The sequence below is a fragment of the Aegilops tauschii genome, chromosome 6 (genome assembly GCF_002575655.3).
Source record: "Aegilops tauschii subsp. strangulata cultivar AL8/78 chromosome 6, Aet v6.0, whole genome shotgun sequence".
Lineage (NCBI taxonomy): Eukaryota > Viridiplantae > Streptophyta > Magnoliopsida > Poales > Poaceae > Aegilops > Aegilops tauschii.
In genome coordinates, this window is record NC_053040.3 from 481,188,341 (window position 1) to 481,212,724 (window position 24,384).

Here is a 24,384-nt window from a genome sequence, read left to right on the forward strand (position 1 = left end):
ACCCTCTATTTTTTTACGTATTTCTCTGTTCCGAGCGAGAGCTAGTAGGCTGGCCCGTTACAGCGCGCGCTTCAGGCGAGAGATTGCTCAATCTCACGTAAAGCGTGATATAGCTCTAGCGAGCATCCAATGCGCCTCACAACATGTTGCAAACGCGCTCATTGGCGAGGCCGTTGGTGGGAGCCGATGAAGAATTTCCATGGCCCAGAGTCATCATTTCGTGAATGAGCCGAGATGAACTCGGACCTTTGCCATGTGAGTCATTAACAAACGTACTACGAGCAGTAGTGGTGTTCATAGTTTTTATATAGATAAAATTAATCAAAATAATGTATACAACCACAGGTGTCTCCAACAATGAAGGTAGAGGGGCCTGGTTTTAGGAACCTTCCATCTCTTGTTTTTCTTTTTATTTTGTTGTTTTCTTATCGGCTTTTTAGTTTTCTTTTGGCTTTTCATTTCATTATTTTCTTGTGTATTTTTACTTTCATTTCTTCTTCCCTTTCTTTGTTTCAATCTATTTTCCGTGTTTGCTTGTTTTTGCACTTTTTCTTTCTTCTTCTTTTCTTTTTTCATTCATGAATTTTTTTAAAATCGTCTGACTTTAGTGCATGGGCATTTTTTATATGTCATTAATATTTTTGTAAAATTGCTTGAACAAAATTTTCTATCTTTATCAACATTTTTAAGTGTCGTGAACAACTTTAAAAATGGTACATCCCTTTTTTATATGGTATGACAGTTTTTGAAAAAATGCGCGAATAGTTTTCGATGTTTTCATGTTATTATTTTGAAATGTTGTGATCTGTTGTGATCTGTTCTTTACCAAGAATATGAAATTATTTGCGTAGTCTAACAAAAATACAATAACTTTTATGAATGGAGAAAACCTAAAAGACAAAAATTAGAAGTGAAACAAAAATTAGAGACGGGCGATAGGCGAGTGGGAAATTGGGCCCAGCCTATCTAACATACGCTGTAAAGCGAGCGTCCCCCAGGAAGTGCCCCGGTCGAGAGTCGCCGTGGATGTAGCCGGCCGGCGCCGTCCCCAACGTAACCTTGTAGGGGCAGGACATCGAAACGAGACAGAAACTACAACTTTGCAAAAACGCATGTACACAACCCTCTCCTCCACTCCACTGGCTGCTGCTCCCGGAATTACGCAGTTCATTCAGCTCCCTGTTTTTCCACGCGTTCCCGTCAAATCTCCCGTGTTTTGCACTTTTGCTGGACTGCCGGCGTGCTGAACCAATCATGAGAACCATGACCACATCCTCCAGCTCCGTAATTTAAGCTTCGAAGTAACTGTAATTTGGAAAGGCACCTGACGTGATATGGTACCCGTGCTCTCGGTCTTGTAGCCGGATTAGCTTGAAAGAGCACACCGGATCCGTGGCGCAATGGTAGCGCGTCTGACTCCAGATCAGAAGGTTGCGTGTTCGATTCACGTCGGGTTCAATACCCCCGATCCTAATCCGGTCTCTTTTTTTGGCGTAGTTTCTCATGCTTAATTTGCTAGATTTCAGATCATATAGACGCAGAAGCAGTGTCGATATTACCCCAGGACTGAATAGTACATATTGTTCTCAAATCGTCGGGCGGTAGCGAGGGCAATTCGTGACGTTTGGTCTCTCCACCATATGTTTATGCGCATCGTCTCCGATGGCCTAGTAGCTTCGGTGTAAGCATGGACGTTTGTGTATGTACATAACATATGCGTGCGTGATAGGCACTGGTCCCATGGCTGGCGTGAATCACACTCACAAGTGAAAATTGCGAGAGCTCACAAACGACATGGGCATCTTCCTACCAGCATAGGCACACATACTGGATCAGAATGGGGCACGGTGCACACCCGCGTCCAGGCCGGGAAGGCACTGGATATCCAGGTCTCACGTATTCACACTGGCACGTCATACATAGCCACACACTGATCTATCTGGCAGATTACCTGGCAGCCAGTACGTGCCGCGAGGCCGATCTTGCTGGCTATAAAATGCTGCCCGGCGCTTCGAGAGAGAGTGCAAGGCAAGACTGGGAAGATCATAGAGAGAGCCAGCCATGTACACTACCAAGAGGTGCATTGCCACGGCCATCGTGGTGGTGCTCTGGCTCCAGGCCACCGCGGACGCCCGCCGCCTCTCCCCCGGCGGCGTGATCCGGCTTTCGAGCGATGGCAGAGGTTCGTGACTGACGCACGTGCCCGTGAACTACTGTTTGTTGCCACATAGTCCCTCTGGCCCATAATGCCATTATGGGCCAGAGGGACTATGTGGCAACAAACAGTAGTTCACGGGCACGTGCGTCAGTCACGAACCTCTGCCATCGCTCGAAAGCCGGATCACGCCGCCGGGGGAGAGGCGGCGGGCGTCCGCGGTGGCCTGGAGCCAGAGCACCACCACTAATGTCGAAAAATGTCTTGCATTATGGGCCAGAGGGACTACATGCTATTTCTACTCCGTTTATTGCTTATCACGGATGGACTCACTGTAAGCATGGAAGATCTCAGGTGATTCTGTTGATCAAGTCGGGTCGTCAAAGGTGATCAGCATAGAGGATCCATTCTATACTTGCCCGGATGGCAAGGTGCTGAAATGCAAAGTCATTGCGTTCCAATGGTATTGCGATTGCGTGCGTGAAAAAGGTGTTGGCCCCACTGATCAAGCCATGTCTGCGACGACGAGCTCGCCGAGGAAGGCCGGTGAGCAGATGCTGTCGCGAAAGAACTCCGGCGACAAAGGTGCTTCAGTTAATGAAACATATGCCACTATTGTTATTGTTAGAAAAAATATTCTTAATTGGAACATTTAACTAACCATTGTGCCACGTGGATAAACTAACTCACGGATGGCCTCAGGTGGTCCTACCGATCAAGTCCAAGTGACAAAGGTGCTCAACGATCTAGGGGAGCCGTGGTGGCCGTGTCCGGACGGCACAGTACAGAAATGTGAACTCGTTGCATTCAAAATATACTGCAAGTGCGTGCCTAAAGACGGTGCAGGTCTCGCCGATCGATCCATGTCGGCGCGGGCGCACTCGGCGAGGAAGAAGGACGGCGCACGGTAACTAGCTAGCGCGTACGCCCACGCTAGCAATATATTCCCTGCGTCTTAAATTACTTGTCTTACATTCGTTCAGATATGTTGAGACGAAGGTAATATACGTAAAGCAATATTAATAAGGTCTGGTTGCATGGACACCTTTCCCGTTTTGTTATACTACTAGTCGTAAGCATGTGCGTTTATATACGCCCCACGTGATATGGCAAATCAGGGCTAGCACGCACGCTCCGTAGATCATCTCATCAGGCTGTATTTTTTGAAGTGTCGCTAGCTCCTGTATGCATGCTTTTACAGATATATATATATATATATATATATATATATATATATATATATATATATATATATATACTGTATAATAATGGAATAATGGCTACTACGTACGCACGGCCACCCTGTTTTAGCCAGTCACTCCGTTGATTTCATTCCATGTCGACGCCTGCCGATGGAACAACCTCCGTTGGCTTCGTTTCGTCGGCTGCGTTAGCAGTCGCTTCATGACAAAGCTAGTGATCTACTGTACATTCCTCTCTATCTATTCTAGATTAGCGTGGTCCTGATGTCCGGCCCAGTGCTGTATGTGAACGTTCTCCATCCATCTTGATACACACATGCTTTCGATGGTGGCGCTTGTGCGTCGATCCTTCTTGAAGGTGTTGCTATTGAAGAGTCTCGTTGTCCGTGTCGTGCCATGACATAATTGGTCCAGATATTGTCATTGTTATAATTTGTCGATCACAGATATGATCACTTTAGATTTCTTTTTCTTTTTTTCTTCGGCTACATCGCTTTGTTCTTATATGACTTTGCTAGTTGTTGGCGCGTTTTTTATGTGAGTGCGTTATTGACAATTGTATGCATCCTAACTGTGAAGGGGCCGAGTATGTGCTCTCTGTGTTTGTATCATCTTGATGCTTCATTTTGAGCCAATAAAATCCACCCTCTATCAAAAAAATCTTTTTTCCATAAAAGGCATTTTTTTATTAACTAAGTAGCATCCAGGGATATAATCATAATGAGTGACCGAAGCTATATTCCTCTCTATCTATCTAGATTAGCATGGTCTTGATGCCCGGCCCAGTGCTGTCTTCGTATGTTCTCCATCCATCTTGATACACACATGTAAGCCCTTCCACATGCTACAAAAAATTACGGAACATGGTGTGTTTGCTAAAGAAGACTGCAGAACGGAAAATAGCATGCCAACGTCCCCAACGTTCTCTCCACAACATATGAGCCGTTCCATGTGAAATTTCTACTGCGATATTTATGCTTCCAACTTATGAAACAGATGTTGCGTATCTTGCATAAACTCGAACGCAAACACAAAACCATAAGCCACCCACCGCACCGCACACACCCTACAGGCTACAGCTACAGAACGACAGCAAGAGTGAAGTCAACTGAACTGGAAACTATATTTTTTTTCACCTCACCAATGAGAGGAAGATCACTTCATCAACATTTAACAGTCCAGTACATCGGCAAGGCACGCACGATACAACAACACGAATGATATCGCCCAGATTTCTGGCAATAATCCCCCTACCAAGATCACACAAACCTGACACATGACAAACTTACTGCGATTTCCAAAAATTAGACGGCACCTGCCAGCCACGCCGCCGGCCCATCGCCCTTTCTTCTAGGGAAGCAGGGCAGCTCAAGGCAGATTACAAACATCATCAGACTACCAGAGAGAGAGAGTCACTGGCTGGGACTCTGTCGGAAAACTGTACACTGACCAGAGGCAAGAATCGACGGGGGGCGAATCAGCGAATGGCATTCCCCCTAGCCTCTGTCTCATCAAGTCTAAAAAACCGAAGCTAACAGTTGGTCTAACGCTAGTTTATATCAAATCAATGGCGAGGCCGCCGCCCATGCTCGCTGAAGCTGCCTCTTGACCAGTGAGACGGGGAGAGCTTCCTGATTTGCAGAGGGGCTGATCTACTCTGGGGTGCTGGTTTTTGTACACGGCCGCCCGTCGACACTACTGAGTAAGGGTCACCTTCGCGCTCCTGCCTCGCTTCTATTCGGCCGGAGCTGTACTCCATGTTTATGAATGGCGAGGGGTTCCGGTAGTCCAGGCACCCGGAGGCCCCGCTGTTCCACCAGCTACCGCTACCACTGTCAAAGATGAAGCCCGCCGGGAGGTCGTCGTCCGGGTCACATGATGACTCCCTGTGGCTGTAGGAATCACCGACGGCCTCCTCTGCGTCATTGTAAATCAGTTTCAGTGCCTGGACTACTTCACCCATGAATGGCCTCTGTGACGGATCGCTGTGAACGCACACCGAAGCGATGGACGCCACTTTGGCTACGTTGTCGAAATTGTAGTTGCCGTTCAGTGAAGGGTCGATCAGCCTCTCCAAGCCCTCTCTATTGCCTAGAAGAGGACGAGCCCAAGTCACAAGGTTCTCAGGATCCATGTTGTCCGACATGCCTACGGGCTTCCTTCCTGATAAAAGCTCCAGCAAGACAACCCCATAACTGTAGACATCGCTCTTGACAAGAAGATGCCCTGTCATGGCATACTCTGGAGCAACATACCTGCATGATCAACAGAGAAATTTTAGCTTTTGAAAGCCAAGGATAATTAGAATGGAATTAAGACAAGCTACTCTTGAGCAAATTTATGTACCGAAATTCATATAGCTTTAGAGAAGTGTAATTCGTGAACGACCCTACCAAGCATTATTGTTGTTTGACATGAAGACATTCTTACAATATCAACAAATGTGTATGGAAGGCAGTATTAATCACAAAGAGACACAAAATCATTCGATCACAGCATCACAAAATACCCAATGTGCTGTATATATATCATTTATTTTCATTAATAATGTGTATTGACGATATTATAGGGGCTGGACATAAGCGAAGTTTCTTACCCGAAAGTCCCCATTACCCTTGTGGAAATGGGATTGATTCCATTGGTTGCTTCCCTTGCTAAACCAAAATCAGTAACCTTGGGAGTGAAATCATCCTCCAGCAATATATTGCTACCTTTGAAGTCGCGGTGTATGACATGTGGGTTTGAATCTTCATGTAGGTACGCCAGGCCTCTAGCAGCACCCAAAGCAATTTTCATCCTGACATCCCAGTTCAGCATGCCCTTATCCTTGTCAGCACCTGGACATACAAAGGATCAAATTAACACAGAGTCATGCTGAGTGCACACTCCTAATCCTAGGCTTACATGTGACAGTGATAATTATGAGGTCAATTTTTTTTCTAAGACGGCGCACTGCTTTCTTTGAGACACGCCACTGGAGAAAGTTCAGATGTTAGATTAGTAACGGTAGTTGATCCTGTTTCATCCATGCAATTTTCTTTACTCGTATATAATTAATGAGATAATATTCTGATCTTTCAAAAAAAAGATAATATTCTTAAGAGTGCAGCGTTTTGGACCTTTTGGCATCGGGTTCCATGGAGCCCAGAATTTGGAAATAAACGAAAATGGTATTTTGAAGTTCCAAAAAAAGTTGAAACTGTTTCTACGAGTACATATGGATATGGATGTTCTCTGTGTATATGTAAATTTCCATAGATAATACTCCCTCCGTAAAGAAACATAGTACAGATATACTACACATCTATATACGATATACACATAAGAAACTTAGTACAGATATATACTACACATCTATATGTACAATACCCAAAAAGACAAAAATAAGCCCATTTATTTGTCTTTTTATATGTATCATATACAAATATGTATATTGATGAAACTTAGTACAGCTATACTACACATCTATATATACACGTAGTCGAGCTATAAAGTTAATATTTTTGAACTTCTCTTTACAGTTCTCCCTAGAGCCCGTCCTCCAAAGCGACTTTCTGAATTTGAAGTCTTATAACAAGAATAGCAGCTGGTCCTGCCAATCTAAGCTTAGGTAAAAGAAATTGTTGGACCAGACTCGTCTAGTCATTCTACTACCTCCTTTCCGGTTTATTAGGCCTGCGTGTATCTCTAGGTTGAGAAGTAGACCAACATAATACACGTTATATATCACAAAAAATATATCATTAGAAACTTCAAATTGTATACTTTCTAATGGTATAATTCTTGGACTATACAACTCATCTTATGTTGGTCAAATTATCGATCTAGGGATACGCGCAAGCCTAATAAAACGGAAAGGAGGTAGTATTATGAGAAAAATGGACACTTGGTTAAATATTTCCATTTTGGCTGCTATGCATTAATATATACGAATTTCTTGTCATGGTTTCACTAGTTAAGACTTACCAAACATAGCATGTATTACTAATACTAGAACATACCATGAAGATGGGATTCCACACTTCCGTTGCGTATAAGCTCGTAAACAAGACACCTTTTTCCACGTTCAGTGCAAATGCCAATCAATTTGACGAGATTACGATGGTGCAATCGACTGAGCATTTCCACCTCCGCGATGAACTCACGGTCACCACTCCTGTCCTCTCTTGTGAGCATTTTAACAGCGATCTCGTTTCCATCATCCATGGTCCCGTGATAAACACGTCCAAACCCACCTTGACCCAAAACTCTTCTTGAACTAAAACCATCAGTAGCCTTTTCAAGCTGTGCAAGCGAAAATGTCTTCACCGATGCGGCACAAGTGGCCACTGTTGAGAGCATTGACGCTGAGGCAGAGCTCACCAAGCTAGTTGACTGAGATCTGCCACCTGTGTACCACACATTAGGTTGTTAGCAACTTAGCACAACTGCCATTACTAGCAAATTTTGTTGTGAAACAGGGGATTATAGGTTTTAAAAGTTCATATGACATGCATGCAAAGTGACGTTCTTTTTTCACTATAGGTGGTAACTAATAAATATTAAAAACGGTTATTTCCATGCAGAACATAGGCACATAGCATATGAGAACTCTAGACTAAAATATATTTTTACCAATTTTAGGATTCAGGCAAATTTATAAACAGAAGTGGCCAATTGTTCTACCTCGCCGATAAGTGTAACTCTGATTACCAATATCTATGTGGCAATAGAATCATTCAAGTGGAAATATTACCCACCAGTAAATATTATAAATATCCCTATTGCCCACATGAAGATGATCTTAACGTGGTTAAAGGGAGAAGTTCCCTCCCTTAAATGTAACCTGTCATGTAGAAATGAGGAACCCTGTGGAGCTTGCGCCTCAAACGCGGGTGGGGTGAGCTCACGGGTGTGTGTGCTCTAACCATGGTTTTCGAGTCGACGAGTCATTCTAGGGTAGCGACTCTTGAATAGTCGACCCTGCAGTTGCGACTAGTCGGGACTCATCGACCAGTCGACACGCTGTTGAGTTGATTTTTTTACGACTCATCGACTAGTCGTGACTAGTTGTTTGACTCAAAAACAGGGGCTCTAATCAACCGCCCACTACTTTGTTCTCAAGATGATCGTAACAGATTCTTGTATAAAGCCAGCAAATGTCCGTGTGTTGCTATAGTGGGGAAGTTATACTATATATTCAAGAATATTTTAATTTCCCCCGCGAAAAAAAGAATATCTTTAATTTTACCATTTGTGTCATATCAAGATATTCATATAGGCTCCTAACCATTTGTGCCAAATCCAACATGTAATGTAACCCGAAGGTGAACAAACCGTCACCACCAATTGGCGGCATAATTATGGGAGTATAGATATTTTACATAGTATCATGTTTTTTATGCTTTTAACTAGTGTATTGTTGTAAGAAAAATGATCAAGGTTGTATCTTGAAGACAATCTAAAATAAATGACTCAGGAACAATGCTTTCTTCACTCTTTGGTAACAGGTGTAAGTAGGTACATTTCATCTAGCATGGAAATACTTGAAACATCGTTTGTGCACAGCCAGCAAGAAAACTCTATTAAAGGTTTCTAACATTGCCCATCAGGTCTTAAAACATATGTAGTACAATGGTAAAAGTAGTAACAGCAATACTTAACGACAACAAAAGCTGTCGATTTTACCATGTCTTCTTTTAACTGACGGGGTGATCACAGGGTTCCCAGCTTCATGAAAGCGCTTAAATCTCTTCAATTTTACTATTAAAATAATAAGCGCAATGCATCCCATGATTAGTACCAGAGAGGACCCTGCAACTACCACGATGATCCAGCTATCTAATTTCTTCTTCTGATGGTGCACATCTGCGGTTATAGGATATTCTCCATTTCCTGGAGGACCTGACGTAAGAGATGACATAGCTGGTGGTGCAGGTCCCAGCCCTGCAGTGATATGACATTGCGCATCTAAATCATAAATTCAAGTAAATAACCTAAGAAGCAAATACTCCACATAAAGGTTTCTTACCTGGATAGGTAATATTTATAACCTCGTAAGCTCCAAAAACAGATGAATTAATCTGAACCTTTTTATTCCAGAACCTATCCGATATTAGGGATGCAGTATAGCGATCAAAATGTTCTCTTAGTGGCACCAAATAAAAGGTGACTCTTGTCTTCTGGTCATCTTGGACACTTGGAATAGCAGCCATAATCTTCACTTGACTCTGTTTAAGAAATGTGCCAGCTGCAACTTCAACTTCCAATTCTGCTGTGTGCATGAATAGTAAATATGGAGCTACAGCAATGTCAACAATAACACTAAGGGGCAGCACACAGCCACAGGGGGAACCGATCGGTGTTGAACTCAATGGCTCAGTACAAACAGTGCTAGAGCAACCTGCTGAAGGTACCAAAAAAAAAACTATTCAACACAAAAAGTTACAACAAAACAAACAAGCTTATACTTAGATCAACAATTAGTCTGCATGTCAAAAGCAGCAGTACTAAAAAGAATAGTCCAGAGGGATGGATAATATCTGGGATTAGGTGAAGTAACTCGAGGATGCAGTATGAAACTGTAAACATAAATGGCAAACCTTCAGGTGGGAGAGATAGGGATGGCGGAGGGGCATGGTGTCGGCGTCTGTGGTGTTTGTGTGAATGCACAGCGATGCCTGTAAGAATAGCAGATATTAAATAATTATTAGTTTATGGGAAATTTAAGCATGAACTTTTAGCACTGACATTGTCACGGTTACATACCAGGAGATCTTGGAGACAGTTCCGCAGGAGAAAATGCCGGGGAAATTCGAGGTCCAAACACTCTTGCTTCAGGGGGATTTGATGGATGTGGCGATGGACTAGGCTGTATGTTTGCTGGAGAACGAATGGTAATAAGTTTACATTTGACAGAAACGAATTGCAAAAATCTCATAAGAGAAAAACTTCTACCAACCATATGGCTAGCATCATGTTCAGATTAACATATACACTTTCAAATGGTTACTTCAAGAAGCTCAGGCGCACTGTACAATCGTACATTTGCATTTGCGACCTATATAGGCAATGCCCGTTGGCAGTTTCTATTTCTAAAATAAGAGCATATGAACTGGAAAGGTAATAAGACATTTTCTAGAAGTTTTGTTCTGCATCTGGAAATGTTTGAATTCTGCGTATGTTCTCAATTTATCCAAATTTTACATCACAGTGACACTTTTTATTCCTCATACATGGAAACAAAACATGAAATGCCTTTTCAGCGCATGCTGCTGCTGTGTCATGCACATTTTGGAGTTTCGAGTGAAAGTTAGCATTTCACTCAAATTCTAGCAGTTGGTTAGGAGGCACTGGCGTGGGTGAGGTGTGTGCGTATGGTGGTGTCACTGGTGTGTGTTCACGCGTGCGTCATCCTTGTAATCGCCAAAAAAAAGGCTTCATGGTCAAGCTAAGAGCATGAGAGACACCAAGTGCAATAACTATTCCAGAAAGTAACGGTGTTAGTAATTAACTCCGAGAATGACACTGAATTGGTACCCAAACGTGTTTACATTTTGGCGGGTATCAGAACGTATTCGAGTATTCAGGCGTATCTAACCCCTGATACGCTGGTTTCCTGCCGTATCCGTGCAACTTATAGCTGCCAATCAAGAGGGGCCATCATACTACACTCAGCTTTTGTCGATAGCTTCACCGGGATGGAAGAATACAACTATAAAAGCTAGTACCGCAGATTTCGTTAAGAGAAGACCGGCAAGCGTTACTTGCGAGCAAAGCAAGTGTTGGCTGAATATTAAGACACCAAACTACAGATCGGATTCGAACTATTTATAGGCGCGTGTTTCTACCTTAAGGTTTTGTGCCGTGGTATCTTGGCTGGTTGTATCACGCAGATGGACACGCCCCTGTGCTGCTTTACGCGCGCCACGAACGCAAATTAAACCCCAAAATGTATGTACAAGCTCCAGTGTGGTGCTCCAGCAGCAGTGGGAGCACAAACTGTCGACAAGTCCCATGCCTCCTTACCATAAGGAACAAGCAGTGGAAGCCAATGTCATCTGTTACTTTCAGGCATGAGAAAACAATGTCAAGCTAACGGACCGTACACAGAGCTCCAGACGCATGTACCCAGCTCGCCAACACCTTGCTGGATCCTTCCCCCGGTAGTCAAAACCATCGATCATGGCAGAATCTAGAAATAATACTGTCGGGCATACCCCCTGTCAGACAGCAGAATTCCCCTAATAATAATACACGGCGCTCACGCATGGACCGACAGAACCCCACCCGAACCCCAATTCCCAGCTTCCCCCAATCGCCCAGAGCACGCGACAGCAACGTCGCATCTTGCTGCTGCTGCTATGTCCATTGTCCACTCCACAGGCTAGTGTCGAGGAGCTGAAATTCGAACCGAAAATGCCGCCCCCACGGCCACGGGCGCAAGCATCCCCACGCCCTCCGTCCCTCCAAACCCCACCCCACCGCAACCCACTCGGAGCGCGCAACACAAGCGCGGCCGCGGAGCAGAGCGAGCCACCAACCCCGCCCCGCCCCGCCCCGCCCGCCCGAACTCCCCAAACCAAACCCAACCCAGCGGGAGCGCGGTCCGAAACCAAGCAAGCGGAGCAAGGAAGGAAGGAAGCGAGTGGACAAGCATACCGTGGAGCGCGGAGGCGGCGGCGGGGAGGAGCAGGAGCAGCCGCAGCAGGAGGAAGAGGAGCCCTCCGCGGCGGCCCATCGCGTCCCGGGTGCCCGGCGCGCGCGCGCTACGCCATTGCCGTCGCCCGCGAGGCGGATCTGGGCGGCTCCCGGATCGGGCGGCGCGGCGTCGGCGGGAGGGTTCGTCTCGGCGAGGCCCGCGGCGAGCGAGGGAGCGAGAGGCGATGCGAGGGGCGCTGGAGCGGGGGAGGAGGTGGGGGAGGAAGGGAGGGGGAAGGCAATAAATTTTGGCCGCTGGGGTGGGCTGGCTCGGCTGGTTTCTTTGCTTAACCTCGGAAGGAAAGGAAAGGAAAGGAAGGTGTTAATTCCCTCCCTACTGGAGTTAATGCGCTCCGCTGCCGCCTGCTCATCCTAATCGCGAGCGGGGTTAGTGGGGGATGAGAAGATGGATTACGAATCCATCCATCCATCCATCCGGCGAGGAGTGCCGCGCGCTCGCTTTACCGCTGGCGGGGAGGAGACGGGAGGGAGGAAGGGAGCCGTGGTGGGCCCGCCGTGTCAGCGGCTCTGGGCGCTCGCTTTGACTGTCTCTGGCTGAGCGACGCGGCTGCGTTGGAGCCTTGCTCCTCTCGGGAAGCTCGAGTCGGCCGGTGTCAACGCTGGTCAGACGGCGGGTAGGCACACTTGGACTGAGACTGACACGGCAGCCTTTTTATCCGGGCCGTGCGACTTTGTGTGCGCGAATCTTGCTTGTTTTTACATGTTTTTGGGCAAAATGTTTGGGTGGTCCGGCCGGCCTCGGAACACAGAGCCAAATTTTATCCACACTTGCGTGTGCGAATCTCGTTTGCTTTTACGTGTTTTTCCGGCAATGTTGAGTGGTCCGACGACCTTGGTACACGACCCAATTTTTGTCTAGACGATGTTTCTGTACATAGCAAAAATAAAAAAAGAGTATGGCAAATGGGTGGATCATCGATGGCAGCGAAAATCGGCACCGACGTGTTCGCCGCTTACCTTACCTTGATGAGCGAGGGGGTGTGGGGGGGGGGGGGGGGGGGGGGGGGGGCGAGGTTGCAGTTATGGTTAACGACTCCGAGCAATCTACTCGTAGAGTATGATTGAATGATGATATGGGTTGCATTATCATCATGCTTGATTAATCTTGTATTTACAAAGAGTATAACATAAATCATTATGGTAGTATTACCTTTTGATTCCTGCGGTCTGAGGTTATTAGAATGTTATTTACCTGAATGGGGCCGTAAATCGGATTCTCCTAATGTCTCGGCGCATTTGATTAGATGCATGTGATGAAACGTAATGGAACGGTTCTACTTTTGGGCCAATACCGGTGTTCGGTGAGGTGGTTGGTTCCGCTAAAGGGAATATTCCCCCGATATGCGGAACCAGATGGGTAACGCCAATTCGGCCGAACGACTCGAACTCTCGCTTGCGCGTCTGTGCACACGACAGCACGTGACGTCTGTATTTGGCATTCGATCACCGCCGTAGAGGAAAAAACCAAGCCTTTCTCCCCTCAGCCTCCAACGCATCCATCCGCCCTCAAAAGTTTGTAATGCCAACGTGTTCACCGCTTAGCTTGAGGAGGAAGGGCAAGTAGTTCGGGCAGGGCCATGGTTGCAATTATAGGTTGACGACTTGGAGCATGCCTAGTTAGTATAGAGTAAGTCAAAAAATTGATGTGGTTTTGCAAGGGCTGACGTGTCTTGGTTGCACGTGTGACAACATAACATTAACCTAAACCATTAAGTTTGCTTCTTTAAAATGGCCAGACTAATGTGCTTAGGTATTACAACATTTTCAAAACGGTATTTTCTAAGATGCTAGGAAATCCACCTCATTATGAAATGTCATGTCCGGATCTGAATTTGAATGCTTTTATTATTTTGTTTTGGGCCTCTCGCACTGGTACTTCAATCGAAGCAACTACTTTCATTTCATACCTATATCAAGATATTCCGTACATAATTTCTGATGATATGCACGGAGCTACTTTTGTGTGTGGTGCAATATGAATAACAACTTGCTCCATTATTGTATGATACCGTCATAATTGTATTAGATGGGCAATTTTGCAACTTGTTTTTAGGGGCTTTCTATTTTTTTATTGTTTTATATGATTTTTACAGGGGGGGGAGGGTTATTCTTTCAGTCTCCCCATGCATCATGGTTGTTGCCAAAGATAAATTTTATCCATACGACACTCAAGACGTTAAGACTGGAAGGTTTGTGAAAGAAAAAGCCACATGCCTCATGGATTTCACTTTGTTTTTTTTTGGGGGGGGGGCATGGGGGGTATAAATTAGGTTTAAAGCATCTATAGATGGACCAAATTATACAAATGAAGACGGGCAATGGTGAAAATTGGCACCAACATATTCACCCTTACCCTGAGGAGATAAGGTTGCAGTTACGGATCAACGACTTGGAACAAATTTGGCCAATAGAAGGATTCTCAAACTTGCAAATGTGTTTCAGCGAGAACCTTGCATCCGGTGCACCTACTCCCATCTTGCAACCTTCCTTGTATGATATTATGGGTTGTATTACTATCATGCTTAATTAATATTTTCCTTAGATGGGTATCGTTGTACTATTTTTGATTCCCGACATCTATATTTAATGGTATTCATGTTATTACATTGTTTCGTCACGTGATCTCAATTGTATTTAGACAATATATAAGGTCACAATTTTTACATTAAAGTTCCTTATTGCACATTGAGACTTGGTTTTTAGATATTGCGACATCTTTGAGGCAATACTTTCCAAGATACCCACAAATCCACCCCGATACAAAAAATCTACTGTGTGCGGGCCTGAATTGGAATGTGTTTCTTATTTCACAAAAGGGCCATTATCTTCTGTAGTTTCATCTAAGTATTGGTTTTCCTTTTATGTCTACATCAAGATATTCCGTACAGACTTTCCAATAATTTATACTCAATCACATTGCCGCGTGGTACTATATTCAAGTTTGTGCCATAATTCCATGATACTATCAAAAATGATATTTTGATGGGCAATCTTGGTTAGCCCTGTATATGTCATATGGCATGTCCCACTAAAGCTGACCAAACGGAAGACATTACGCCAATCCTTGGCCTAAAAAAACCACCGGTCAAGGCCAAAACCTCCTCTCTTGTCTAGACAAAAGGCGAGTATGAAGCACTAGCATTTAGGACGCCCTGCAAGTAGTTTCTATCAAAACACCTAAAACATTGACTGTGAATATGGTCTGAGGTATTTAATTAGATCAAAAACTTGAGAACAAATACATAGATTTATCTCTAAAATATGTCCGTTATCTTAGAGGAAGAAAACCGATATTGTCGCTGTTGTTGTTGTTGTTGTTGTTGTTGTTGTTATTATTATTATCTGGGGGAGGGGGAAATTATGCAGTGTTATCAATTTCATTTTGAATTCGAAGATAAGTATTGGGGGAGTAAACCGATACTGCACTGTGAAAACTAGCGGTGGGTGTTGTATTTCACATACCGCTAATTCATTATTATTTTCGCGGGGACATTAATTCATTTTTTTCGGTTCCAGTATATCTGAGATACATATATGGTAGAGTACATTATTTTACTTTTGCGAATTGGGATGCATATTTAACTGACCGCTACGGCGAGGTGCAAGGAGCACGCAGCAGACGCCTACAGCTAGGTGCTCCAACGAACCACCCGGCCGGGCCCCGGGGTACGTGCCCCGACGCTACTGCGGCGGCGCAGCCTGCGTACAGTAGCAGGTATGGGTGCCCCGTAAAAAAACACAGTGTAGTACTCCTAGACCGTTGGTTCATTCGGGTATTACAGGTAAATCCGTTCTGCGAGAGAGAGAAAAACGTCTTCCGTTCACACGAACGCATCGTCGGCTGGGTGGAGTGGAAAGCTCGGCTGCTGTTGTGCCTGCGGCGGCCGATGGTCAAGGCCTCAAGGGCTGAGCCGGTGGTCCTGTCCGATACCGACCGACGTTGCGACGACTTTGGCGCCAGGGAAACTGCGGCCAGCGGGGCCTCCTGCTGACTCGTGACTTCGCTCGCTCCTCTGTGACTGACTTTTTTTTTTTGATCCGGCTTGGGGTGGGTGGGCGTCGTCTCGGTCGTCTCTCAGGTGGGCCGGGAAAATTGTGAGCCTGCTCCACTGGCGCACTTCTCCAAAGAACCCATCCTGAATTTTTTGAAATTCATGCGGAAGTTGTTCAGTTCCTAAGAGTGACCGAATCCGTCCGTCACCTACTCTCGCGGCACGAGTAAGCTCAGGTGCTTTGCCCTGGCAGCGGTCCAACCCTTTGCCTCATTTTTTACATTTGCAATGATGATGCCCAGCATTGTTGACGTGTTGCGGAAGGCCCTAGCATTTCGTTTGTTCCATAACTTCGAGACGGCTGGCATAGGATGTGCAGCAATTGCTCTACTCCTATGCCCCCTCCGAAGAACCGTGGCTTCCCACAGAGAGTGGACCGAGGGGAACCCCTCCCATTAGGCGGTGTCGATATCCGACGCATCAATGCAAGAGTTGATATGGCATTCGATATTTTGACAAAGAGCCTAAATTTTTATAAAACGTGTGCTGTCCAAGCCATCTCTCTCTTGCAAAGTTGGCAAAATGGCACAAATAAGCCACCCTTTTTTCCAACCGGTTTATCGTCACAATTCTATTACTGATGAACAACCAAGCGGAGAACTTGTACTTGGGAGGCACACAGTTGCTCCAAAACTTCGTCTTCATGACAGTGGAGATCGACTAATGGAACTAGGTCTTCCCCTTGCGGTAAGCCTCCAAACAACGTCACCAGCGATGCCATCCTGGAGTTGCACTCACCAGAGACTTGTGAGAACCCGCCCATAGGAAGGCACGCTTCGCTCTCTCCGACAACCGTTCTGCCGCCAAGCCCGGTCTCCAAACGCGCCAAGGCCGCGGCTTCCCGTCTTGCGAGCCCTGCGCCCAGCCAGGCCATGTTGGAGCTCTGCGCGCCCGCTTCGCTTGTGCTGCCTCTGCGGTCGCCCTCTAGGCCGCCAGGGTTTCAGTCATCCCCCACGCCGCCTGTCGTGGATTTGTCACGGCAGATGTCCTAGTGTAAGGACTTAGTCGTGAGGCCAACGCATCTATGTGGTAGCTTGAGAGGGGTTGAGCGGAATCGAGAGACGCAACACAAGATAGGGGTTTAGACAGCTTCGGGCCCCGGGAAACATCATCTGAAATAGCCCTACATGCTATTTGAGGCTAGGTCTCATTATGATCACGAGGGAGTCGCCGGTAAACCGGCTCTTGTGTCTAGCCCTAGAGATTGTTTCTTCTTGCCTCTTGCCTGTCCCTCTTTGGGGAGCCCTGCCCCTCCTTATATATGATGAAGGGGCGGGTTACATGTGGAGTCCTATTAGGATTAGGACTAGTCTATCTCTAATACAAACCGGATACAAGTCCAGGTCTTAACTCCTTGTAAGACAAATATTCCTCACGCCTTTCCTTGTAAACCGGCCCACCATAGTATGAATCGGCCTTCCTGAACCGCCCGTTGGGCCACCGGGTCTTATCGCTCCTCTGACCCGCCTGCCGGATTACCAATGAATCGTAAACCGCCATGTCCAAACGGGTCGCCAGTGGATCGTCAATTCTCAGCCGGGTCTCAAGTAAACCGCCAAGTCCGGCCGGGTTATACTTCCGGCCGGTTTACGCCGCGGGGTATATCCCCGACATTAGCCCCCAGTTTAATTTGAATTTATTCATGTTAAACTGATCCTGTAAAACAAACACAAGAACAAATTTGACAGATTATGCTCCGGGTTAAGAATTCTTGTAAACCGGCATCTCATCATCCTTAAGTCCTTGTCATTTCCTCCTTCTAGAAAATCCGAGTCAATAGACCAGCTTCATAATCAATTTGCTTGCAGAAGATATTTCGTAAATAAAGAATCCATTTGAATCCGCCTTCAATGCGCTGACTTGACAAAAATATTGGTCTTCAAATATTCAACTGATATCCACCGGTTTGAAAATGTAGAACTTGCCGGTTTATCATTGTCAAAATTGCCGGTTTATAAATATTAATGGCAGCGGGTCATAATTGTTGTCAACACCGGGTCATGTAATTGATCTTCCTGATTTGCTCAAAACTGATAAACTGAAGACGTTCCTCCCTTATATGCATAATACCTGTAGCCCCCAAGTCTTAAGAGGAGAACATAGTGATAACTTAAGACTTGCTCCAATAAGTGTTTTCAACCTTGAATTCAAATCCGGTTTGTTCATCTCAATCATATAAACTGAATACTCCATATATGTAGCCCCCAAGTGCCGGGTCATTATGCAATAATGAGCAGGGACTTTGTAAATATAATCATGTAGATTTTAGCAGTGATGTGTAGCCCCCAAGGGCCGGCTTAGTAAGATAATACTGAACCGGGACTTGATATATACTTCAACGAAAATAACATCTTATAATGTAGCTTCCATTGTAGGGCTTGAACCCACGTCCACAAGGTTAAGAGCTTCGTGCTTTACCAACTGAGCAATGAACCCTTTAATATAATGGATTAAAGCTTGTATACCTTGAATGTTTGACAGGAGCAATTGGTAGCCCCCAAGGGCCGGCTCATTATGATGTGATGAGTCGGGTCTTCAATAAGGCCAATACAAAATGACTTTGCATTAGCCCCCAAGTGTCATGGTGCATGCTTGCAGCGACATGAGACTTGCATGTAATCTCAATTTGAATAATGTAACCCCCAAGTGCCGGGTCGTAAACCTGCAGCGACTCGGGACTATTCCTTCCATTGTGGAATAAATCATATCCATCGATAAAATAATATCCATTGCGCTAAAGCGACTTTGAAAACCTCAATCATAATATTGGTTATTGATAAAAATCCAGCCATGTTGGTTATTTGAATAATATAACCCAATGATTTATAAGCGCATGATTCCGATGGCGCAATCCAAATATATACTGGCGACTTATAGTCGAAAGCCAGGCCGGGTTAACAAACACCGGATAATTTCTTATCATATACTGGCGACTTATCGTCTTAAAGCCAGGCCGGTTTAATAAACACCGGATAATTTATCATCATACTGGTGACTTTTAGTCAAAACCAGACTGGGCTGATAGTCTCCGGATTATAACTTGATCATGTATTGACAACTTGTAGTTGACTGCCTAACCGGGTTGATAAACGCCGGTTTGAAAACGTCACAAATCTTATGAAAACAAAGAAAACTCAGCAAAAAGCAAATAAAAACCGTTGTAGTCGAGGCTTTTCACGGGCTGCCAGGCCCCAAATTCGATCAAGAGGTGTAGCTATGGTTCGGGTTCGACCAAGCCCCCAAGTGATGCTGTGGCATTACGCCGATCAAAAGGCATTGCTATGGTTCGGGTTCGACCAAGCCCCCAAGTTATTTTGTGGCTTTACGCTGATCAAGAGGCATAGTCATGGTTCGGGTTCGACCATGCTCCCAAGTGATGCTGTGGCATTACGCCGATCAAGAGGCGTGGCTATGGTTCGGATACGACCAAGCCCCCAAGTGATTCTGTGGCTTTACGCCGATCAAGAGGTGTAGCTATGGTTCGGATACGACCAAGCCCCCAAGTGATCAATAATATGATAAGCCAATAAGGCAGGATACCCATGTTTGAACCGCGCATCATGGCAGCAGGTCCTCTTCGGCAACCTTTAACTTTTTGCAAGAGATAAATTCTTCTTGAACCGGGATTTTAAACCGGATATTGAGAGCTTCAAAGCTTTGTGTGAGACATCTTTCTCTTGAACCGGATTTTAAACCGGAATCTTCATTTTCAACCGGAAATTTTCTGACGGCATTTAAACTCGAACTTGCGAGAGATTAATTCTTTTTGAACCGGAAATTCTTAAACTGGTTTTGAGAGCTTCAGAGCTTTGTGGGAGAACAGATTTCCCTTGAACCGGATTGTAAACCGGATATTTGAGAGCTTCAGCGAGACTGACTTCCCTTTAGCCGGATTTTAAACCGGAATCCTTTCTGATGACCCGGAACTTCTTCATTGAGCCCGGTTTTTGTAACTGTCATATATTTTCTAAGCCGGAAATTTTCTGACGGCCTTTAAATTTTCATCCATATGGTAGTAGCCTCCGGGACCGGGTTATCTTTCCCTCCAACGTCCTGGGGTTCTTGACTTCACTGAAAACCGGCAACATTTGCTGAGTCATATTACTGTAGCCCCCGAGTCTCAAGGTGACTCGAGGAGTTGACTTGAGATTCTCCATATTTGACCGTGATATAACCCGGCATAAATTGTATATCATTGGTGTTGATAGCACGATGTGAATCCACAGAAGGTTGAGGTGACTGCGGCGGGTTATAAATGATCCCGTATGAGCCGTGTTAGCAACTCGGCCAATGGTTCCTTCCAACTGGTGATTTGAAGTTAACCAAACTGTAGTGGCGACGACTTGTGCGCCTGCCCATTGAGCCACCCAGTGCAGACGGCGGTTGATAGTATGTGATAATTTGCCTCCATTTTGTTGAAAGAAAACCGGGCTACCCAAGCTGTGACTTGCTCATACTCGATAAACAGCTCATGCAGACAGGTGCGGCCTGGTATGTTGATGTAGACCAGGCCGCGAGAGACGGACAGCAAAGACGACCGCAGCATCAGAGGCAGCTCGGATAGATGAGTCGGCCGTATGTCACGGCATTGTAAGCCAGTGCGGACGGGAAAATCGGCACCAGTGTTGTAAACCGGCACGGACGGGCGAGTTAATGTAGACCGGGTCCGCAGAGGCGGTGTCTTTGTGCACGTCCATTGAACAGCAATCAAACGCGATCCCGGCAAGTCGATGTAGACCGGGCCGCAAGGGCGGCGACTTGTGCGCGTCCATTCAACGGGTAATATGTCACGGATTATCGCCGGGCGGAACATTATCAGCCCGTGCTCCATACCCGTGGTATAAACCATATTTGTAGTGAATAATTATCATGTATACAAAAATATACCGATCAAAGTAATTGTTCCTTTTTAAAGAAAGCAATATATAATATAAAAATATAATGGATGGATTTCACCTGATACGTCAGGCCAGTAGTTATCCTCCTCATTGTAAGCGGGTGTGGACATGTGAATCGGCCGCGAAAGCGGACGGGCGTGTCATCCGTGGCGTTGTAAACCGGTGCGGTCGCGAGAGACGGCCACGGAGTTGGAAGCTGGTGTGGGAGTCCGTTGAATAACAGCGACCACCTGTGCCGAATGATGTTGCCACGCCTCCATCTCCGCGGTATAATGTCATTTTGTAATGAATAATTCTCCTCGTATTTTTCGTCGGATGAACGTGGACATATAGCCTTATCATCACGCGGAATAGTAGTAGCCGACTCACAATAATGCCATGGTAACAACAGTAACACGTCCCCTTTTGTTTTTCTCTTTCCTTCAGCCGGTACCCTCTGTCTTTTCTTCAGCCAACAGGGGAGCGTATAGGAGCAGAAAACCAGGGCTTGCAGCGGACCGCAACGGCGTCTTAGCGCAAGAAGGCGGAGCCACTTTGACCGAAGCGAAGTGCGCACGGGGGCGGCTCAAAGTAGGGTAGCAGTGGCTCAGCGCAATCCATCAGAGGCGAGCACGGCAGACACACTCGGCCGCGGCGGCTGAAGCCAGGCGAAGACAGACGGAGCGATGATGAGTCGAAGGCGGAATCCACTTCCGAGTCGTTGGCTGTTTCCTTTTTCTTATCTTTTTTGATCCAAACACCAAGCATGATCATTGCCGCGGGGTATATCCCCGACACCGCCCCTGACTAGCACTGGCGCCCTGCAGCGCACGCCTTCTCCTGCTCGAGGCCATGCTGCAACCGGCTCTGGTGATGCCATGGAGCCTATCTTTGTGCAGCGCCAGGGGGGCATTCTTGCTATGCCCGACTCCCCCCTCCCAGGCCTCCTACGGCTCGTCGGAAGACTATTGCTGGAGTGAGGATTTCCAACAAGGGGGGCCTCTCTCTGCAGAAAGTGAAGCGTGGGGGTCCCTGTGTGGCGGTTCCGGCAGCCAAGGCGGCGGAAAAGCTGGTCAGCCGGTCCCTGGGAATTACCAGGGACGGAGAGGACGTCACAGAGGCCACGCTTGCTGATTTCACAGCCAAGTTCAAAGAGCAGCTGGCCCCGGAAGTGATCATTGCCATGAGAGATTTCTTCCACCTTCTTGACGATGCTGCTGTCAATGGCGTGGAGGATGCGCTGATCGAGCACGGCGGCGAAGGAACACTGGAGATGGTCCAAGAGGAAGGTGTGGCCCAACAGAGGATGGGAACACAGTAGGAAGCGACTTGTTTGCCTAGTTCGTCGTCTTAGTGCAATTTTAGTTGTCATGTTAGCTATCCGCTTCCCTGTTGTGTGTGTTAGCCTGCTGGCTGTAGGAGGTTTTACTTTGGGTCTGTTTAGTGGCGCCTGGCTTGGCTTTGTGTTGTACCACTTCCAGTATATGGGTGTGTCCCAGTGGGGCTTGTATCTCCCTTCATTTTAGTCGTGTTGTTGCTGCTAGCTGTTTGGCATCGTCAACTCTGGACTCGCCAAAGTGTTTACCCTTGTGCTCAATGACATCACAACCAATAAATACCCTAAGCTGGAACGTGCGTGGGCTGAACTGCCCGACCAGGAGAGCTACAGTCAGTTCTACGATTGCTGACTCCTCTTACCAAATTGTGTGTTTGCAAGAGACAAAGCTTGAGAACGTTGATAAATATGTGGCAGCCTTCCTTGGTGGTAACCGGCTGAGAAGTTTTGCGCAGCGCCCGGCTACAGGTACGAGGGGTGGCATCCTCTTGCTATGGGACGACAATGCTGTTGAGGTGTCCGACATTTCTACTTCGGCCTTTTGCCTCTCCGCCAAGGTTCACATCCGGTCGACCAATGTGTGCTTCAAGTTAACATCTGTCTATGGACCCACTAATCACGCCAGCAAAGATTCCTTCTTCGCCGAGCTTGTCTCCCACAAACCTTTACCGGGTGATGCTTGGTTGGCCCTTGGGGATTTTAATCAAATATACCGCGCAAGAGATAAAAACAAGAGAAGGGTAAATCGGAGTAGGATCAATCGTTTCCGTGCTGCACTGCAATCTTGCGAGCTCAAAGAGATTCATCTCCAAAACAGGCGCTTCACTTGGAGCAACGAGAGGGAAAACCCCACCCTTTGCAAGCTCGACTCCTTTTTTTGCAATGCGGAGTGGGACATGGCTTTCAACACACACGTGTTACATGCTTTATCATCTTCCCTCTCGGATCATTGCCCCCTTCTGCTCGCCGACGATAGGGGGCCTAGACAGCCACGTTCTTTCAAATTCAAAAATTTCTGGGTATCTTTGCCCGGTTTCGGCGACGTGGTTCAGAAGGCGTGGGATGAGCGTGTCAACCATACAGAGCCTTTCCAAATACTTCATCACAGGCTAAAGAAAACCGCGATACAGCTTACTGAGTGGAGCAAGAAATTTTTCTCCAAGGCCAAGATCCAACTTCATGCGGCTCACCTTGTGATCCTCCATTTGGATATTGCACAGGAGAGTAGGACCCTTTCCCCGGCGGAACGGGACCTACGTGCTAGACTCAAGCGAAGAGTGGTTAGCTTGACGGTCCTTGAGCGGGCTTGAAAACACCAGTGTGCTAGGTTGAAAAATCTGAGGGAGGGTGATGCCAACACCAAATTCTTCCACTGTCGCATCAATGCCCGTAGGCGAAAAAACCACATTCACCGGTTAAAGCATGCACAGGGTTGGGTGACCGAGCACAAGGAAAAGGAGAAGATCATCCACAACCACTTTTCCGAGGTCATGGGTCGGGCAGGCACGAGCAACAACGACTTCAACTGGGAGGAGCTGGGCATCGAGAGCCATGCTTTGCAAGACCTCGACTCTGCCATCACCGAGGAGGAGGTTTGGGAGGCTATAAAGGAGATGCCAAATGATAAGGCGCCGGGTCCGGATGGATTCACGGGGATGTTCTTCAAGAAGTGTTGGGGAATCATCAAGCATTCGATCATGAGGGTCATCCAATGCTTCGATTCATTGCACACCTCCAACCTTCAGTGGCTAAATTCTGCCAATGTGGTTCTACTGCCGAAAAAGGATGGCGCGGAAGACATCTCTGATTATAGACCCATTAGTCTCATCCACGCCGTCGCTAAAATCATTGCCAAGATTCTCTCACTTCGACTTGCCCCCCACATGGATGACCTTGTTTCCAACGCCCAGAGTGCATTCATCAAAAGGCGAACTATCCACGACAACTTCATGTATGTTCAGAATTTCGCCCGACGTCTACACAAATGCAAAACGCCCGCTCTCCTCTTCAAGCTTGATATAAAGAAGGCATTCGACTCAGTCAAGTGGGGATACTGCCTCGA

General features: G+C 46.4%; 2 protein-coding genes and 1 non-coding gene across 4 annotated transcripts; 2 read left to right on the plus strand and 1 right to left on the minus strand.

The window, feature by feature from the left end:
• The first annotated feature begins 1,386 nt into the window (after nucleotides 1-1,386).
• On the plus strand, nucleotides 1,387-1,458 carry TRNAW-CCA (transfer RNA tryptophan (anticodon CCA)). Its single transcript has one exon. It is a non-coding gene; the product is annotated as a tRNA-Trp (tRNA).
• Nucleotides 1,459-2,021: 563 nt separating this feature from the next.
• Nucleotides 2,022-3,197, plus strand: LOC109760603 (uncharacterized). The gene is made up of 3 exons (XM_020319411.4): nucleotides 2,022-2,182; nucleotides 2,510-2,740; nucleotides 2,858-3,197. Exons 1-3 carry the CDS (start codon nucleotides 2,062-2,064, stop codon nucleotides 3,064-3,066), a joined length of 561 nt encoding a protein of 186 aa, XP_020175000.3. The 5' UTR covers nucleotides 2,022-2,061; the 3' UTR covers nucleotides 3,067-3,197.
• Nucleotides 3,198-4,456: 1,259 nt separating this feature from the next.
• On the minus strand, nucleotides 4,457-12,549 carry LOC109760604 (receptor-like serine/threonine-protein kinase ALE2). Of its 2 annotated transcripts, none has more exons than XM_020319412.3 (8): nucleotides 11,998-12,549; nucleotides 10,105-10,218; nucleotides 9,939-10,016; nucleotides 9,368-9,742; nucleotides 9,025-9,282; nucleotides 7,359-7,745; nucleotides 5,954-6,194; nucleotides 4,457-5,612 (listed from the first exon to the last, which is right to left on the minus strand). In XM_020319412.3, the coding sequence occupies exons 1-8, from the start codon at nucleotides 12,074-12,076 to the stop codon at nucleotides 4,922-4,924; spliced, it is 2,223 nt and encodes a 740-aa protein (XP_020175001.1). In that variant the 5' UTR covers nucleotides 12,077-12,549; the 3' UTR covers nucleotides 4,457-4,921. The 2 variants fall into 2 exon arrangements, with proteins under 2 accessions (XP_020175001.1, XP_020175002.1); XM_020319413.3 differs by having other exon boundaries at nucleotides 9,368-9,739; nucleotides 11,998-12,287.
• Between the last annotated feature and the right edge of the window lie 11,835 nt (nucleotides 12,550-24,384).